The sequence below is a fragment of the Aulostomus chinensis genome, chromosome 11 (assembly GCF_037954235.1).
Source record: "Aulostomus chinensis isolate RoL2024-O1b breed Wild chromosome 11, RoL_Achi_v1.0, whole genome shotgun sequence".
NCBI classification, from domain to species: domain Eukaryota; kingdom Metazoa; phylum Chordata; class Actinopteri; order Syngnathiformes; family Aulostomidae; genus Aulostomus; species Aulostomus chinensis.
The window spans coordinates 5,525,001-5,543,256 of NC_141330.1; the positions used below are offsets into that span (position 1 = coordinate 5,525,001).

General features: G+C 42.5%; 2 protein-coding genes across 3 annotated transcripts in view; both read left to right on the top strand.

The window, feature by feature from the left end:
* Nucleotides 1-1,928, top strand: part of LOC147252975 (uncharacterized) — a 7,095-nt gene extending 5,167 nt beyond the window's left edge. Inside the window, exon 9 of the mRNA XM_086217923.1 lies at nt 1,727-1,928. Within this exon, the coding sequence (XP_086074049.1) occupies nt 1,727-1,768 (42 nt within the window). The 3' untranslated portion in view covers nt 1,769-1,928. The remainder of the gene's footprint in view (nt 1-1,726) is intronic.
* A 163-nt stretch (nt 1,929-2,091) lies between these two features.
* Nucleotides 2,092-18,256, top strand: lsr (lipolysis stimulated lipoprotein receptor). 2 transcript variants are annotated; one of them, XM_086217921.1, is made up of 11 exons: nt 2,092-2,275; nt 4,163-4,492; nt 5,382-5,501; nt 5,808-5,864; nt 7,708-7,854; nt 12,990-13,190; nt 13,351-13,407; nt 14,557-14,673; nt 14,813-15,110; nt 15,404-15,860; nt 18,092-18,256. In XM_086217921.1, the coding sequence occupies exons 1-11, from the start codon at nt 2,236-2,238 to the stop codon at nt 18,125-18,127; spliced, it is 1,860 nt and encodes a 619-aa protein (XP_086074047.1). In that variant the 5' UTR covers nt 2,092-2,235; the 3' UTR covers nt 18,128-18,256. The 2 variants fall into 2 exon arrangements, with proteins under 2 accessions (XP_086074047.1, XP_086074048.1); XM_086217922.1 differs by lacking the exon at nt 5,808-5,864.

Consider the following 18,256-nt stretch of genomic DNA (forward strand, 5'->3'; position numbering starts at 1 on the left):
ATTCAAGATAAAGCATCAACACCACGTGTTGGATTGTCCCAGTAGCCCACACGTCGTCGCGGAACAGGACTGGTAGCAGCAGGGACTAGTTAACGCTCAAAAAAGTTTTAACTGGAATGTGATTATGCTGCAGGAAGCACACATGACACAAGTGTTACAGTGTGTGTTGTGTCTCCTTCGTCAAGTACGATGAGGTGTCATATAATATAGTGAATGTGATACGTGAGAGTGCAAGGTTACACCAGAGGGAACACAAGCACAGAGAGAGTGTGGGGGCATACAGTTACTGTTTGCTCCAAGTGGTGGATAAACGTAAAGAAAGGCTTGTAATTAATGTGTTGGGACAAAGACCTGTCAGGAAAGCTGCCAATAATTCCGAATCAATAAAACTTTATTTATCTTCATGGGGCGCAATTACAGGAGCAGAGAGCGGTAGAGTTGCTTTCACGACAACTGCACTGAAAAGGGCGTGGAAGTGCAAAGTCTCAATATGCCACACCAGCAGCTGTTAGCTTGTGAAGTGCATGACGGACAAAGTGCTCGTGGTAGTGATGTCAGAGCTTGAACTGGAAAAAGTAGGTCAGGTAGAGGAGAAAGGTGACAGTGTGAGTCAAAATTAAACTTGGAGACAGCACAGTACAGCGTGGTTTCCCACCAGGTACTCAGCAGCGCTATCCCCTACAGTGAGAAAAAGAATTTCAAAGAATGGTATGGTATGACCTGGGGAGGCGGCACGGTGGTGCAGCGGTTTGCACTGTCCCCTCACAGCAAGAAGGTTCAGAGTTCGAGTCCCAGCTCGGGCACGGGATCTTTCTGTGTGAGTCTCCGTGTTCTCCCTGTTCCTGTGTGGGTTCTCTCTGGTACTCTGGCTTCCTCCCACAGTCCAAAGACATCAAGAGGGGACGAGGCTGATTGATACTCTAAATTGACCGTAGGTGTGGCTATAAGTGTGAATGGTTGTCTGTCTATATGTGTTGGCCCTGCGATGGACTGGTGACCTGTCCAGGGTGAACCCTGCCCTCACCTTAATGCTGCTGGGATAGGCTCCACCCCCCACGATGCTCAACAGGATAAGTGGAAGAGGATGGCTGGATGGCTGGATGGATGGATGGTATGACACCACGTGGGGTTATTGGGAGACATTAATGATTAACCACGGAATGGTGAAGACTGGAGGCCACTTGCCTGACCTAACAGATGCCATCCACCCACTCTAGCACTTCCTCCAAGCTGTCAGTGTCAGTGCCCAGCACAAACACACGCTTTGATCCAAGTGAGACACCTGCTATAACGGCATCCAAAGTTCTGATACTGAAGGTGTTCCCCTCCAGGACAGCTGTGTTTTTGTTTTTTTCCATTGGGAAAAGTTTCAAATACATATAAAAAAAAATGCACATTTTGTAATGTGTAATGTAATATCAACACACATTATTTTACAATGCTGTACACATTTAATTATCAAACTCAACCTCCACATCCAAGTATTATATGACAATGAATTCCTTTCGTGGAAATCCCAACTCTCCAGATGACACCAAAGCTCAGGCTTTATTTTTGTGTTGATGCGGAGCCATGGAATGATTTTTTTACAGTGGCTGATTAATCCTCCTGTTGTGAACCTGAAAAATGTATGCAAACAAATATAAATTTGTCACTACTTCGCTGCACCATAGCAGGCCTCGACACATTCCACCACAATATAGCCTATTAACCTCCTTTCCTCCAGCAAGAGACAGTGGACCTCCGCACACAAACACCGACGGGTTGAACATTAACAAGGAATGCTGCGATAAGGCTGTCCCCGGCTGGAGCGTACCAACTGACACGTAGGTGACACCTCGTCACTTTGTCCAGCACTCATATCATTTAAGGATGATGTCGACAAACGGAAAATACTGGTTTGTATTTCTGAGCCGTATTTCTGCTGTGAACTGAAGTACTATTGTCAAACTGCCCCACAGCCGCCCAACAACGTGCGATCCAAAGCGAATTTCCCACCTCTTTATTTCGCAACCTGTGTCTGGAAGCTCACCTGTTGGCTACGTGTCTGACGTCAGGCGTGTATGTACTCCCCTCCACCAATAAACTAGATCGTCACAAAATGGAGGTGCCATTACCTGGCTGTGGAAAAGTACAGTACCGCTCAATATTATGTATATCCTGAACTTTTTGGCGTGTGTTTGAGCAGTTAACGAAAGAAAAGTCGACCGAGACCCAAAGGAAAACGGATTAAAGATGTTTTGGAGGTTAATCTTTGCCGCCTTAATGGCTACAGGTAAGTTGTTTTTTTTCTTTGGGGCCAAACAGGGTGGGCCCTCTTCCGTGAAATTCCGCAGATGGTTTCTTTCTACCTCGCTCACTTAATTCTGGTGAATTCATTCGTAAATGTGTTCATGTTTCATGCAGATTCTGTAGTAGGCCTTTATATGACGTGTCCAGCGCCAGTGATATTTGATAGTTTTAAACATTTAATTTTAAAAACTATAATTACATGCATAACTACCCATTAGACAGTGGGTGTTTTTTTTGTTTGATTACTCGGGTTAGGCAACATGTTTTTGTACAGAATTGAGCAACACAGTACTGACAGTCAAAATATAATAGAGACTTTAATTAAAGCGTTTTTTACAAAGTTCGATAACTATGTTGTTGTTTTAAAAAAAAAAAAAAAAGTTTTCATCATTTCAGTTGTTTAAATGTTGTGGGTGTTAAGCCCAGAAAAATACAGTTGGGGTTGCCATAATTTAACTCGCCATATGTGGCGGATGAAGATGTAGACCAGGAGCAGGCGGAGGCCGTCTCACTCTCTGTTGGGGCAGATAAACACTAAAAGGGCTCAGAAAATAATTAGAAATTAGTTCAGTCAGCTCCCCATTTGTTGAGAAAATAAAAGAAGTGGCCCGAACATAGTGTAGTTGTAACAAAAATGAAATACTCGTGCCATCAACAGGAAGGTGCCTGCTGCACAGTAGGTTTCATTGTCATTTGAGCCGAAACTGCTGTCAAATAGGTGACATTAGTCAGACAGGACAGACAAAATAGGATTGTATTTTACACTGTTGAGTCACGACCGTGAGAGAGGACAAAACAAAGTTCTGTGGTTTCATTCTCATATTCTACAGCATCAAGGACACACTTGTTAGGGCTCCACCATATATGTTTTGTTTTGGGTTTTTTTTGCCAAATTTTTGTTATACTTATATTTTAGAAGTCAGTGGTCAGTTGTGGATATTTACAGATATCAGTATTATCTGTATTAACACACACACACACACAAGTGTGGGATATTTACATTTTGTGAATGCTCAAAAACACAAACATCTAAAAATGTTACATTTATGTTGGATTCCTGGCCCATGATGAAGGCCCATAAAGTTTATACTAGCCATGGTATTTCCTCGTCCTTGACGAGGAAAGAAAAAGAGACTTGAGTGAAACTCGGCGAATCTTAAAATTTTCTCACCACACTGGTAAGCAGATCAGAACGGAGTATCTGCTGACGCTCCTGTGGCTGTGTTTACTTTTGTGGGCATAGAAGGAAGCAGGGGTGGGAGGTGTGGTGTGTTGTATGTTTTGTGTTTCGTAGTGATTTTATGTCTCTTTGCCCAGGGAATGCACTGCAGATTAGCCGTATCTGCTGCAGAGCACTAAAGTCTTTGCCACATGGCCCCTGACAAATGAAATAGGAGAAAATGAAAGTACAGCAAGTGGACAGTATTAGGACACATCTAATCGCAGGCATGCATGGCAGATTATTTAAAACACAGACTGATTAGTTTTAAATAGATCGTTAGATGATCTGATCATTCTTCCCCTCCCCCTTCTAAGGCGAGCAATTTGGTGAACGTTGCTGCTTAAGAGGTAAGTCAGTCACATTAGTGAAGGTGCTGTGAGCACAACCGGTGGAATGAATCTTTGGCCGAAAGAAATTAAAAAAAAAAAATTCTCTCTGTCATCAAATATAAATAAACTTTTGACTCATCAGCTTGTATTGATCCTCGCTGGCGTTCTGTGACTCATTCAGTGACGAACAAGGGTTTGCCACAACTTGCTGTCCAAGGGTTTTTTTTTAATTCTTGCCCTCTTGTGTGTTCAGTAGTTGAGTTGTAATATTGCTGTTCGTCATCATCATCTATCACTCATCCAAAACTCTCTTCCTCAGAGTCCACCATGGCCGTCTCTGTCACCGTCCCTACCAAGAGGTACATTGTTATTCTGTTCCAGCCTGTTACCCTCATTTGCAACTATGATACGACCGCCACTACACCTCCTGTCGTCACATGGCGGTACAAGTCGTACTGCCGGGACCCCATCCAGGCTGCGTTGAATCCCAGCAGTGCTGAAAACTTACTGTCTCAGAACAACCCCAACTATGACCCCAACATCGAGTGTGCCGACAACCAGAGGACGGTGCGCATAGTGGCGTCCAAGGAAGGCAATGCAGTTACACTCAGTCAAGAGTACCAGGGGCGCAAGATCACCATTACAAACAGTGAGTTGATTTGTGAAGGACGAGAAGGAGTGAGACGTGCAAAAACTAACAAAAAGAAACTACCTTCAAAGATTCCTCGATGTGCGGTGTTGTATTTTCAATGGTGTGTCATTACAAATCCCTCTTATGGTAAATGTTCACATCTTTATCGTACAACTTAACTATGTTAGGTGTATTTACAACCTTCATTCGTTTCATCTTGGGTTTAAATCGTGAATTACACAGCCTTTGTTGTTTGCAGCTCCACCATAACTTAAATTTGTAGATTAAAAAAAAAACAACCAACCACTAAATACATCATTGAATGTGATTGTGATACTAGAATTTTTGCGGATATGGTTTACAATCAGTTTGGCCAATACTTTGTATATACGCCAGTGTCCTCATTATCTGTGCAACTTTCCTGCGGTATTTATATTTTGTACATGCTAAGAAAACACTTCTAAACATTGAACAACCTTAGCACTCCATCTTTGAATGAAGACAAATTCAATCCTGTGTATTTCTGAGTGGACATTTTATTGCCGATCGAGCAATGCTGATCAGTAATGTTGCTTCTTGATCAATATTAGTGGTGCGACACTGATCGAATTGCAGTTGGGATGTCAGACTGGGCAATTACATAACTACAAAAATACCCTTCCATAATTTTGAAAACGACTGCACAATTATAGCAAAAATGTCTCAAGTTTTGCCAAATAATTTTTTCTTTTTCTATGTATTTAAATAATTGCAGATTTTGTTATTACGAAAACAGCGCTGCGCCTTTTTTGGGGGTGTTTTTTTTGTTGTCCTCATGCTTGATAAAACAGAGTTGTAATTATTAGTCAGGGGTTAACAGCTAAAAAAAGACCTTGAGTCATACTAAGAAGCATTTACTGTTTCTCAGATGCTGATCTGAACATCGCACAGACTGCATGGGGTGACAGCGGCGTCTATCTGTGCACTGTGACTTCCTCCCAGGACCTTTCGGGAAACGGTGAAGGCTACACAGAGCTAATTGTGCTGGGTAAGATGCTGCGGTCTGTGTGAGATCCCCCTCTTCGTTTCCTTTTTATGCTTCCTCTTTCTATCCTCTGCTCCTGCCAATCACAGGTGGCTCGTTTTAATAACACAGACTTTAAGGTAATTAAGAACAAATATTTGGCTACGCTTGGCCTGCTAGCATTTGCAAGTGACCGATAAAACGGTGTGTGTGGGCAGTTTTACTCTCCTGCTGCTTGGTTGTAAATAAACACCCATGAGTGGCTTAGCAGTAACATTAGATACTCACAGGGCAATTTAAAGTAACTGTGGCTTTATCCTTCTTTCACAGAGAGAAAGTCAAATACTACTGACCTCCTGCCTGGCATTGACTTACTGTTTATGGAAGGTAGTACAAGCTCTCATTGATCAGTTGTGTTTTAGCTGTAGTAAGGGTGAGGGTACAGTGGCAAACATTTTTTTTTGTAGAAAATCTGCATTAATTAACGTCTGCCAGGTTTTCATGCATTCAAAAGCTTTTAATGTTTAAAAGAGTTTGAACATTTCAGGCCGTAGACTTGGCCACCATCATGCCCCACAGTGTAGAGAATATGACTCACCCAGAGCTTCCTTTCACACCCTGTGATGCAGATATTATCAACCGTCGTGTTGATAAAGCTTCTGTCTATAACCACAACTCCTCTACATCTGCTTCCATGCCTCCCTCTATAACATGACTCAGCTCCTGTGTTTGACTTGAAGCCAGGAGAGATAAGCTGCCTGGTTTCAAAGCAAAGGTGTGGTGCTGCGTGATTTAGGAGAAGAGTGTGATTGTGATTATCGTTAACAGTTGTTATAGCTGACAGTATTGCCTTTTGAAAATTTACACAAGATACGGATGCTAAATGGTAGGAAAAATCCAAAAACTAAAATTGTCACAGTGCTGCTTTAGAATATCTTAGTATATAAAAAGAATTTGGAAAAAAAAAAAAAGCTAAATGCTAACCATGCTGTGCAGCCAAAGCCTCCCACAAGACACCTCTTGTAAAGCTCAATGTCAGCATATCTGTACCCACTGTACAGTGTTGTGAACATTTTCTGAAGCTCATCTTTGCTAACACGTTGTTTGTTCGAGAGTCTGTGATTTCTTTACATTTTTTAAGTCTTGATGTATGGTGTGACGCCTGCAAACCTGTCTAGAATTGCTCTTTGTTGTTGTTTCGTTTGGCTTTGTTGTTGTTGTTTCTCAGTTGTGTCTTTGTCTTCACTCGCGTGTGCTTTCACTCACATGGCTTTTCATACTGTTCATTTCTCGGTGCCGTCTCAGTTGACGGGACGCAGTGACTTGCAGTGTTTTCGTGTGTTTCCGTTCAACGTCACCGTGTGTGAGAGGTCGTGTTCTTTTTCACCATCAGTTCAGCCGCTCCACGCAGGCGGCCGACTGATCATCGATGAACCCAGTGAATTAGTTGTCACGTGCACAGTTATTTAAACTAAATTGCAGCCTTTGTTGCAGCGACATTGTGATTGTAATTAATCAATCATGCAGCACAGGTCTTTCCCAGGTTCGCTCCATCTGTGTCTGTGAGCACAGCCGTACATGTGTTCAGTCTGTTTCTACCAGGACAGCTTCGATTTTGTTTTCATGTCTCCCCTCGATGGGATGTTTTTCTATCCTTGTGTCATGTGTTGTCTGAACTTATTTACAGACTTGGGTAAAAGGACGAACTGGTTTTACTGGTTTGATGAAACTCCTCGGATAGACATGTGATGTTTATAGCAAAATTACATCTGAAAATGAATAACGGACAAGGAACGTGTTAAGTGTTAACCAGATAATTTGACATCCATAAACAAAAGGCAGTAGGGCGAATGATTGGGATCACGTTGGAGTGGAAGTGGAAGAATTCTGCTACTGTTTGAATGCTTCCCAAATATGCATTCATATCACTTGAGATTGATAAAAAGCCTGTTCGTAATGGTAAATGTATTTTTACCATTGCTGTTTTTGGCATTTATCACTCTACTCCATTCCAAAACGCACCCCTTTAGTGATTAGGGGTGTGAATCTTTGTCAACTCAGAGGACATTTCTAAAAATACTCTTTATTCTAATAAAAGAATGTAGGGTGAAAATACATCTTCTTTCGCCTCCGATTATGTTCCCCTTTTATAAGAAGAAAAACTCTTGTGGATTGAACATGTGAAACCTGTTTGAAATGTTATGTGATACATCTTTGCTGGCCCTCACAGACTGGCTCCTGGTTGTCCTGGTCGTGCTTGGCTTCCTGTTGCTGCTGCTCCTGATCGGCATCTGTTGGTGTCAGTGTTGTCCACACACCTGCTGCTGCTATGTCAGCTGCCCCTGCTGCCCTGACCGTTGCTGTTGTCCACGTGCATGTGAGTATCAAATGTAAAAGCGATAAATCAGCATTTGTTCACTCAATGGCTTCATAGTATGTGTGGTTGCAAATTGGGGCACTCATTGGTCAGTTGGTGGACCAGCCAGGGTATGCAAAGTTGCAGACTGATAACAACGGAAAGTGGAGGCTACAGTGTCTCTTCACCCCAAACCAGCTTCCAGTTGGTGGCACGCAGCTCAGGCAAGACAAGGCCAGTTTATTTGTATAGCACAATTCAACAACAAGGTGATTCAAAGTGCTTTACAGACACATTAAAACAGAGAGCAGAAGGAAGAAAAATATACAAATGCACAATTCAAAACTCATTCATTAAAAAAAGACATTTAAACAATCATTAAATGAAGAAAATGAATTAAAAAAACTCGAGGTTAAAGCGTGAAGTTACAGTGCAGTAAAGAGTTAATATTATCTACTTAAAAGCAATATTAAATAGGTGAGGTTTTTAACCTTGATTTTAAAGGAACTCAGTTTTTTTTGGCTTGTCTACATTTTTCTGGGAGTTGGTTCCAGATAAAGGGAGCATAGAATCTGAATGCTGCTTCCCCATGTTTAGTTCTGACTCTGGGAACAGTGAGCAGGCCTGACCCAGATGACCTCAGTGTTCTGGATGGTTCACACTCTATAACAGGGGTCAGCAACCCAAAATGTTGAAAGAGCCATATTGGACCAAAAAAACAAAAAACAAATATGTCTGGAGCCACAAAAAATTAAAAGCCTTAAATAAGCCTTATAATGAAGGCAACACATGCTGTATGTATCTATATTAGCGATATTAGCCTACTGTCAAAATTACTAAGTTGGCTACAAATACATAATGAGCCTTCATGATTAAATGTTTATTTTCCCTGCAGTGCATCCTGTAGAGAATGACGCACCACGTGACTACTCTGTTGTACGATGCCGCCTCAAGTTTAACTTCATTAAAATATTAATGAATTATGTTTCATTGCTTTGATGAAATTAAAGAAATGCAATTAAGAAATCAGATTCTTGATGTCATTTTTATTTTGAGGATTCGAAAAAACAACATCAAAATGGAACGTGCATAACGTGCCCCTTATCTGGGCAACAAACAGTGCAATAAAACGCAGCCTGCATTTATAAAAATAAAACAGCAGCCTTTTGAAAAGATAAAGTATATAAAATCAAATTAATACAGTTTAAGTTTGATTTCTGTGCAAATGCCAAGCAAGTCAGTGCAAGGGTGAAACGCAGCAGCATCCTCTTCTCTTTTGACACGCAACCAACGCAGCTGTCCTCGGACCTGAGCAACAAAACACAATAATATCCCTAAGTGTCATTCCAAATATATACTGACAAAAATCAGAAATCACTTTATAAAAACAGCCACTTTGTTACTAAATATGTGCCTATGACAGGATTGTGTTCTTACCCGTTTAATGTGACTTCTGTTTTCGGACATCACTGGTCAGCTTCTCAACATCGGGCATGTAAGATGTAACTTTAATCTTGACGCAGGACTGCAAGCTCTCATCTGTGAGGCGGGTGCGATATTTTGATTTGATGTAGTTCATGTTTGAGAATATCTGCTCGCACAGGTATGTTGATCCAAAGATGGATAATACTCCAAATGCATATGTCTTCATGTTCCTATAACTGTCAGGAAGAGCATTCCATGTGTCATAGACAAGTTTCTCGGGTGTTGGGAGGCTTTCCATTTCGCTCCATTTGTGGCTTTGGGCAAGCTGGGCTCTCTGGCGAGTGACGTCTTCAAGCTCGGCTGTCAGACGTTTGAATTTGGACACCCATAAATCTTTTTCGGCTATATCAGCCATTTCCATTTCAAGGTCAGCTTGATTTACTCCTGGGAATGTGCTCAACAAGGACGGGTCAATCTCCAGGGGTGTGACAGGGAAAGACGGTGTCATTTTTTCCTTTCGGAACTCGCAAAAATCTGCTCCCAAATGCAGTTTGCATATCAACGATCGCACCTTGTAAATAATCACCGTTGAGTGTGTGATCGTGATGGGCTTCTTTGAATTCTCTCAGGGAGGGGAAGTGGGAGAACGTGCCTCGCTGCACATCTCTGGCAAAGACAGTCAGCTTGCGCTCGAATGACAAAACAGCTTCCAGCATTTGCAGTGCAGTGTTTCCCCGCCCTTGGAGACTTTCATTCAGCTTGTTAAAGTGGCTTGTCATATCCACCATAAAGTGCAGTTTTTCGAGCCACTCGGTATCTTCCAGTTGCGGGTAGTTAAGGTCTTTGCTTTTCAGGAATGTTTTCACGTGTTCTAAACAAGCCACAAAGCGACACAAAACCTCACCCCTGGACAGCCATCGGACTTTGTTGTGTAGCAGGAGATCGGAATATTCGCTGTCAACTTCATCAAGCAATGCACGGAACTGACGGTGGTTCAATGCTTTTGCAATTATCTTGTTCACCATCTCGATGACAAGGTTCACCACCGCCATACACTCCGATGGGAATGTTTGTGCACACAGTGCCTCTTGATGCAAGATGCAGTGGAATGCAAGCAGATTTCGATCCAATGCTTTCTTTAGCAAAGTCACAAACCCCCTTTTTGATCCTCTCATGCTGGGTGCCCCATCTGTAGCCACTGAAATCAGGTGGTTGGTGTTTATTCCATTGTCATTTAAACACTTCAGCACAGCCTCACATATGTCCTCCCCCCGTGTTTGGCCTTTCAGTGGTATTAATTGGATCATTTCTTCTTGCGGCCCATCGGAGTTCACATACCTGCATAAAAGCGCAGTCTGTTCAATATCGATCACATCACAGGCAATTGAGTATGCTGGCGCTGAATTAATGTCCTTGATTTGCTGATCGGTGATGTTGCCTGCCATTTTAATGGCCCTTTCCTTCACTGTCTTAGCAGAGAGAGGCATGTCTTTAATTTTCTGTATTGTCTCGGTTTTGTTTTTGAAGTCTGCAAATAGGTGTTCTGATATGTTGATGAATGACTCCTTCATGTAGTCACCATCTGTGAAGGGTTTTCCACGCTTTATTATCTCCCGGGTTGCAACAAAACTTGCAGCAGTAGTGGTGTTTGGAGATGCAATCCACTTCTTAAAGCTATTTTTGCGCTCCTCTAATTTCTCCAGAAGTAATGCAATCGCACTTTTTCTCTCACTCCCAACTGGGTACTCGGCTGCAAATGTAGCATGCCTTCCCTGGAAATGTCTTTCCACATTACTCTTTTTGTTATTTGACAACTTCTCACTACAGAGCAAACATTCAGGCAATCCTTCCGCGTTGGCAATGACTGCAAATGATTCGGTCCAAGAAACATTGAATCCTCGTTTCTCCTCAGTTATTTTTCTCTTTTTCCCTTTGGGATCCATGGCGCATCACACAGCCGCGGGTTTGTTTACAACAGCCGCCTGCCTGGCATCCTGCCCTGCTGATAGAAACGCGTGTCGCAGGCTATGACGCAAATCTTCGTTGACAGAAATGTTGAAATTTAATATTTATTCTACACATTTTTACAGCATTGGAAAACGTTAAGAATGTTTGTGTCATGTTTGTCCTCCTACAGAAACCATATTAAAACAAAAAATATATTTCCCTCCCCCATCTTTTTCCATTTTCAGACATTTTTGAAAAAGCTCCAGGGAGCCACTAGGGCAGCACTAAAGAGCCGCATGCGGCTCTAGAGCCGCGGGTTGCCAACCACCGCTCTATAAGGAGGTCTCTGATAAATTTGGCTCCAAACCATTTCAAGCTTTATAGACTAGCAGGTGTATTGTGAAAGCCATCCTCTGACAGACAGGGAGCCAGTGTAAAGATTTAGCTGCAGGTGTTAGTCAGTCAGTCAGTCAGTCAGACATGGTAAGATACCATTGCAATAATCAAGCCTACTAAAGATAAGACAAGTTTTTCCAAGTCCTGCTGTGACATTATTCTTTTTATCCTAGATGTGTTCTTCAGATCAATGTAGGCAGACTTTGTAATTTTCTCTATATGCTTTTCAAAATTGAGTCCTAATTCCATGACTACACCAAAATTTTTGGCCTGGTCTGAGTTTTTAAGTTCCAATGGATGGAACTTTCTGCAGACTTCTGACCTCCTCTCCTTAGCGCCAAAACAACTGTCTCTGTTTTATCCTTGTTTAGCTGTAGAAAATTCTGGCACATCCACTCATTTATCTGTTCAATACATTTATTCAGCGCCTGTACAGGGCCACAGTCTCCTGATGACACTCTGATATTTAGTTATGTATCATCTGCATAGTTATGAAGACTAATATTTTTTTCCGCTATCTGTGTGACTGGGATATATTTTAATATTGAGAAGAAGAGGCCCGGGGACGGAACCTTGGGGAACTCCGCAAAGTCCCACCCACCCAATTTTGTAGTCAGTGGAGCAACATTAACCTTAACCTTAACAGTCTCAGTGCTGTGGTGCTGCCGAAAACAAAGGTGGATGATGAGTAAGAGGAAGATTATTCTTAATGCTTAAAATCTCTTGCACTTTCCTTGGTCCTTTTCTCACACAGCTGGCTTTCATTTATATCTTCTCTTTGCCAAAGTAAATACAGGAGGTGTTTTTTTTCGAAACGTTTAGCCTTTGTTATTTTCTAGCAGTTTTCAAAACATTTTGCATTGAATTGTGGATCAGGTTGCTGGTCGTACAACACTTGGAAAACATGGACAAATATATCGAATATGTCCTGTCCGTGTATAAAATTTCTATTTTATCTATTTGACTTTGACATTTCTGTCACACGAGAATTACTGAAATTGATTATTCTCATTGTGGCGGCATGGCTCAGGGGTAGAGTGGCCGTCTAGCAACCAAAGGTTCGCTGGTTCGATCCTTGACTCCGGTGACCATGTTGAAGTGTCCTTGAGCAAGATACTGAACCCATAATTGCTCCTGATGAGTAGGTTCCACCATCAGTGTGTAAGTGTGTGTGTGTGTGTGTGAATGGGTGAATGAGACAACACTGTAGAGTGCTTTGAGTGCCGCTAAGGTAGAAAAGCGCTATATAAAATTGAGTCCATATTTACCATTTGTACGTAACCCTGCTGTGCGAGACTTGTGTGATTTTATTTATTTTAACACATTTGTTTGTGTGTGTGTGTGTGTGTGTGTGTGTGTGTGTGTGTGTGTTCTGCATGACCTTGCAGTGTACGAGGCAGGAAAAGCAGTGAAGAAAGGTATTCCCAGCAACTATGCCCCAACCCTCTATGCTCCCAGTATGTATGCTCAGCCAGCATACGGTGGCCCTCTGAACCAGCCTGCCATGCCCCTTCTTCCCCTGCCCAACGGAGCCGGGCCCCCACCGCCCCAGAATGGTTACAGTCGAGACTACGATGGAGCCAGCTCAGGTGAGCTCAAACCACTTGAGAATTCTTTTTTTTTTTTTGTCCCATGGCAGCTTTCAGAATGATAAACCACTTGCTTTTATTATGACATCATAAACAATAACAAGAAATGTTCCCTTACATCGTGTTGATTCCGTATATAAATTTGCTTCATTATTTGCAGTGGGCCAGGGCTCCCAGGTGCCTCTGTTACATGACCAAAACGGTGGAGGAGACCACAGTAAGTAAATGGAAACAGATACTGGATTCTTAGAAATGTCTCAAATCATGTTCAGACCTTGTCTGCGTGGTTTCATCCACCGAGTCTCTCTCCTCTGGTGGGGGTGTGACAGCTGCACCGCTACGTGAACGTACTCCAGGACATTGCCATAGTGATATCTATATAAATAGGTTTTTTGATCATTAACATGTACCAGCGGGAAATTACTGCAACTCACAAGTGCAGAGGGGATTTTTGGGTGTGTCAGATTAGGGCTCCTCTCTTCTTATAGAAATTGAGTTTCAGAAAAGGGAAAAGGACCCCAGGGCAATAGTCACTATGAAACAATGGTTTCCTGTATAATCTACCACTATGAGGGAAATTTATCACACAACTGTTCAACAACAACAATTATAGCTGTTGCTAATAGCAGTTTTTTTTAACAAGCTGAACTGAAAGCTAATTTTATCTAAGGACCTTCCCTTATCATCCTCATACCACAAATCAGGAGAATCTTTCGACAGTTTAAAGTTGAAGTACTTTTTCTGTCCAGCAGTGTGTTAAGACGTTAGGTCTTTCTGCAGCCTATACATTCAATTCATTAAAGAGATATAGTCTGATGTCAATTTATTAAACATCTTTTTCTGTTTTTGGGATGTTTAAAACTCTCTTAATTCTAATTTGTTTGTTTTAGGATAAAACAGGACTTGTAATAAGATCACATTTACCACGTCAGAACATTCGTCAACAAAACTCGTAACAAGCATTTCCTGACATCCTGCATTTCTTTTGCTGTGCATCTCTCACTCTGAATATTTGAGGGACACATTATACTATGATGTTAAATGTACTAAGCATCTCATCATCTTAATTTGACCCTAAATCAGGTAAATCAAATATGTCTGTTCAAAATCGGTTACCTCTGCCAAGGAGGTCATGCCTGTACACAAAAACTATCTCTGCCAGTTTTCAACGAAGTTGGTGGAGGTGTGTAGTAGAATGAGCCGAGGACAGACTGATTAACTTTGGGGCAGATTGGTCAAATACCAGGTGACAGGAAAAGCCTTTTTTCACTCAGTTTGAGGTTCTCCTTCAGAAAGCGGTTTAATTCAAAGTGTTTCAGTGAGTCTTGAGAAGCTGAAATGTGAATCTCTGTCACGTTTTCACCAGCTCGGAGTGGATATCGTATCCAAGTGGACCCTGATGGCAACGCCACACGTGCTATTTACTACATGGAGAGAGAGCTGGCCAACCTTGATCCATCTAGACCCGCCAACTATAACCGCTGTGAGTGAAGGAGTATTATTTCCTCCTGTGGTTTCTGTTAAATACAAACGGTGCACTTGATAACAGTGGATACAATAAATCACCTTGCTTTAAAAGGTTTCCTTTATTTTGCCTGCATCATTTGTTTTTCTTCCCTCAGTGGATAACGCAAGTGAGGTCAGTTCCCTGCATGATGGCTTGGAGCCTCGGGGCCGTGGGGGCCGTTCTCAGCCGCCACCATTGGCCACAGTCTATGACCAGGATGAAGCCATGAGCACCATCAGCAGTGTATCTCAGCATGTCCACCGTCGAGGAGACTACCCACGTCGGGGTGGAGGGTACATGGGGGATCGTGTTCGCGCCCGCTCCATGGAAAACCTCGATGACATTGGACGTCGCTATGGCAGGGATGACTACCCACCACAACGCCGCCAAGATGAGCCCAGGGGCAGGAGGGGGTGAGTTATTGTGTCATATACATGTAAAAACAGGGATAACACTGCTGTGGCCTTCTGAGTGGAAAATACTATGGCACCTGTGTTTTCAAGGTGATGCAGAAGTTGCCAACTATCTGGTATTCTAGCCAGAAGGCCACTCCAGGTCCTCTGACAAGCTTGCACAGATAGTGCGGGATATCTTATTAAATACGGTACACTAGTTCTCTAAAAGTTAGTTTTAATAAATGTTAAACTGTGTTCAGTGTCTTCAGAGCTTCTGTTTTCACCCGGTGTGCTGTTTTCTGTGTCTTTAGCTCGGACGATGGGTGGAGCAGCAGTGCTCGCAGTGGCCACCGTGACTTCGACGACCACCGGCGCCGTGACTACTCCCCTGACAATGGCCGGAGAAATGGCTACGGTGGGCTTCCAGGGAGACGCAGCCACAGTCGTGATGACTTGATGGACCTGGGGAGGGATCGTCGTTACGACAGGGGCACCAGGGCCAAACGAGATGACTATGACGACAGTTTCCTGCGAGACGCCATGGAGAGGAAGAAGATGGGTGAGCAGCAGAGGGCCCGCAGCCGAGATCGGCTGGATAGTGAGAGTGACCGCTCGGACCGAGGAAGGGGGCCACGTGGTCCCCCACCACTCCCTGTGAGCCCACCCTCCGGGCACCCTGGTCGTCGGGACGACTATCCGCCACCTCCGCCGCCACCATACAGTGAAGATGAAAGTGTGTCATCTTCTAAGAAAAGCAACCTTCGCAAAGTGAGTGGAAGTTGTTCTGAATTATTCTTTGTGTTGTAAAAGGACATTGTATTTCCTCAGCAATGAGATAAAATAATTCTTAGATTCTATGTGTTTCAAACAGTACATTTGGGAAGTCATGCTTATGTTGAGTCAATCCCACACCTGCTGTCCTGCTGCATGGATCGATTCGTGTTGGGCTGAAAATTATTCCTGCTCTTTGAGTAACGTTTGTGAAAAAACTTGAAGTCGTAGCCTCTTTTGAAAAGGAAATCAAAACTGCATCTCAGTATTGGTCATTTATAACATTGATGAAAGACAGCTTTATGAAATGTTGTTTGTTTTAAAGACGGCACCATTAAAGTTTGCAAAAAATATATATTTGAAGTTTGAAGTACAGACCCCAATTCCAGTGGAAATACAAGTGTCAGTATTTGCAGTACAACAGCATTCAAGATGGAAGGAAATGTTAAAATCCTGTGGAACCAAAGCCAAATACTTCACAATAGTCTTCAAGGTAGTACTGTTACAGTATATTCCATCTTTACTGCTGATTTTACCTGCGAGTCCCCTCCTGGGAAGTGCGTCAGTGATCAGTCTAACGCCTCGTGGACTTCACAATGTTTGTGTCGGTGACACTCGTGAGTCAGGCATCGGTTCTGATAGTTCCAGTAAAACCAGATCCAGATCAGCGTTAAGGTCAACAACTTACCCAAGCGTGTCAAATTTCCTGATTCCATCAAAGTTTCTGGCACTCAATGTTTGACGGCATGTAGCGTCTTATACACGATGACCACAAACCCTGATTTCCTCCCAGTTGCTGCACCTCCTGAGGCTGAGCTGAGCACAAACTCCTCCAGTTTCACATTTACACACAGCTTCTGTGGAAGAGCAGCTTTCGGGAAGAAGTTGAAGAACTACTCTTTTCTTGGTAGAGTAGCTTTGGTGCTGAGTGGAATCATCACTCTACTTCTCATCACTCAGGCAAAGTAGAGCTCTCGGCCCTCAAGTTGTTTCTAACCTCAGGTTGCCAACTAACCCCTCCTTTTAATCGGAAGTGCTTAAAGTCTTTTTATTTCCTAGCAACCTCAGTTGTGCGAACAACTCTGCTTAGAATTACTTTGGGTTTTTCCTTTGTGAAACCCAGAGGAAGTGGTGAAGTCATCCTCTGAACACAAGACTGGTTAAAAGATGACAAAGACATTCTCACTCCGATGTTCTCAGAAATGGCACTGAACATCAACCAGGTATGGTGTTGAGTTTGTCAAATGTCTTTTATTAAAGAAAATGTTTGAGCTGTAGCACAGTACATTTCTTTTTCAGTGTACATTCTCTTTTTCTTTTAAGAAGAGCGAAAACAAAAGGGAACAAATCAACACTTAATACACATTAAAAAAAAAAAAACCATCACACCCAACCCCCCTCCCACCTATTCTGCTCAGTGCATAGTATGAAACAGAACAGGAAGCAATGGAAAATAATCATTTGATAGGACAGAGTGCGGAAAACACTAGTGGACAAGTAGCCGCAGAGAGTGTCCACGCTATGGGACATTTGTCATGAAGTGGACGAGGGGCAGCCAGACCCTGTCCACTTGTGTATGCTTGTAATATTGGCAGCTCCAGTCTGTGAGACATCCTTGTTGGATTTCATCATCATTCGTGGCTTTTATCTGGTGAAGTCTCAGATGTAGTCAGCAGAAATCTTTCTTAGAAAGTTTGTCTGCCTCTCCTATTAATAAGAGCATTATTCGTTCTGGTTGATGAGATCTAAAAATGGAATATTGTAATGTCTAATTTTAATGTCTTGACTTGTGCAATGATTTACTGCCATATATACAAATGTAGCCTGGAAGTTGCACCGGCGTCTGGATGTATAGGCCACAACCAATTGTCAAATTGTGCAAAGTGCAGAAGTCTTTTTGTTTTGTTTTGATTGTTAGAGATGTATGTATCCCACTCTGATGAAATTGTCATCTCCAGTAGTTAAAACAAGGACTGCATTAACAAGTGAAACACACAACAGATCTTTTGGAAATGTTGATCTTAAAACGAAAATCTCAAGCGGGGCAGTTGGGCTCTTCCTCACAACCCAACTGTATCCATGACAACATCCCGATGGCTCAGAAGCCTTGTGTTGTTGCATGTTGTTGTTGAGTTGTTGTTGCTTTTTTTTAAGACTTCACTGTATGAATGTGTCTTTCTGACTCGTATGACCATATTTACTTTGACTCGATTATTTTCGTCCTCCAGAATGGAGCTGTGAGTCGGGAGAGCCTGGTGGTGTAACCGTGACGGAAATAACGAGTCAAACAAAGCAGCTTGGATCCATCAGAGACGACCGACATTTACGACTGTAAAAAGTATTCAACTGATTCTTTGCTGTGCTGATGCTTTTTTTTTTGTTCTTTTTTTTTT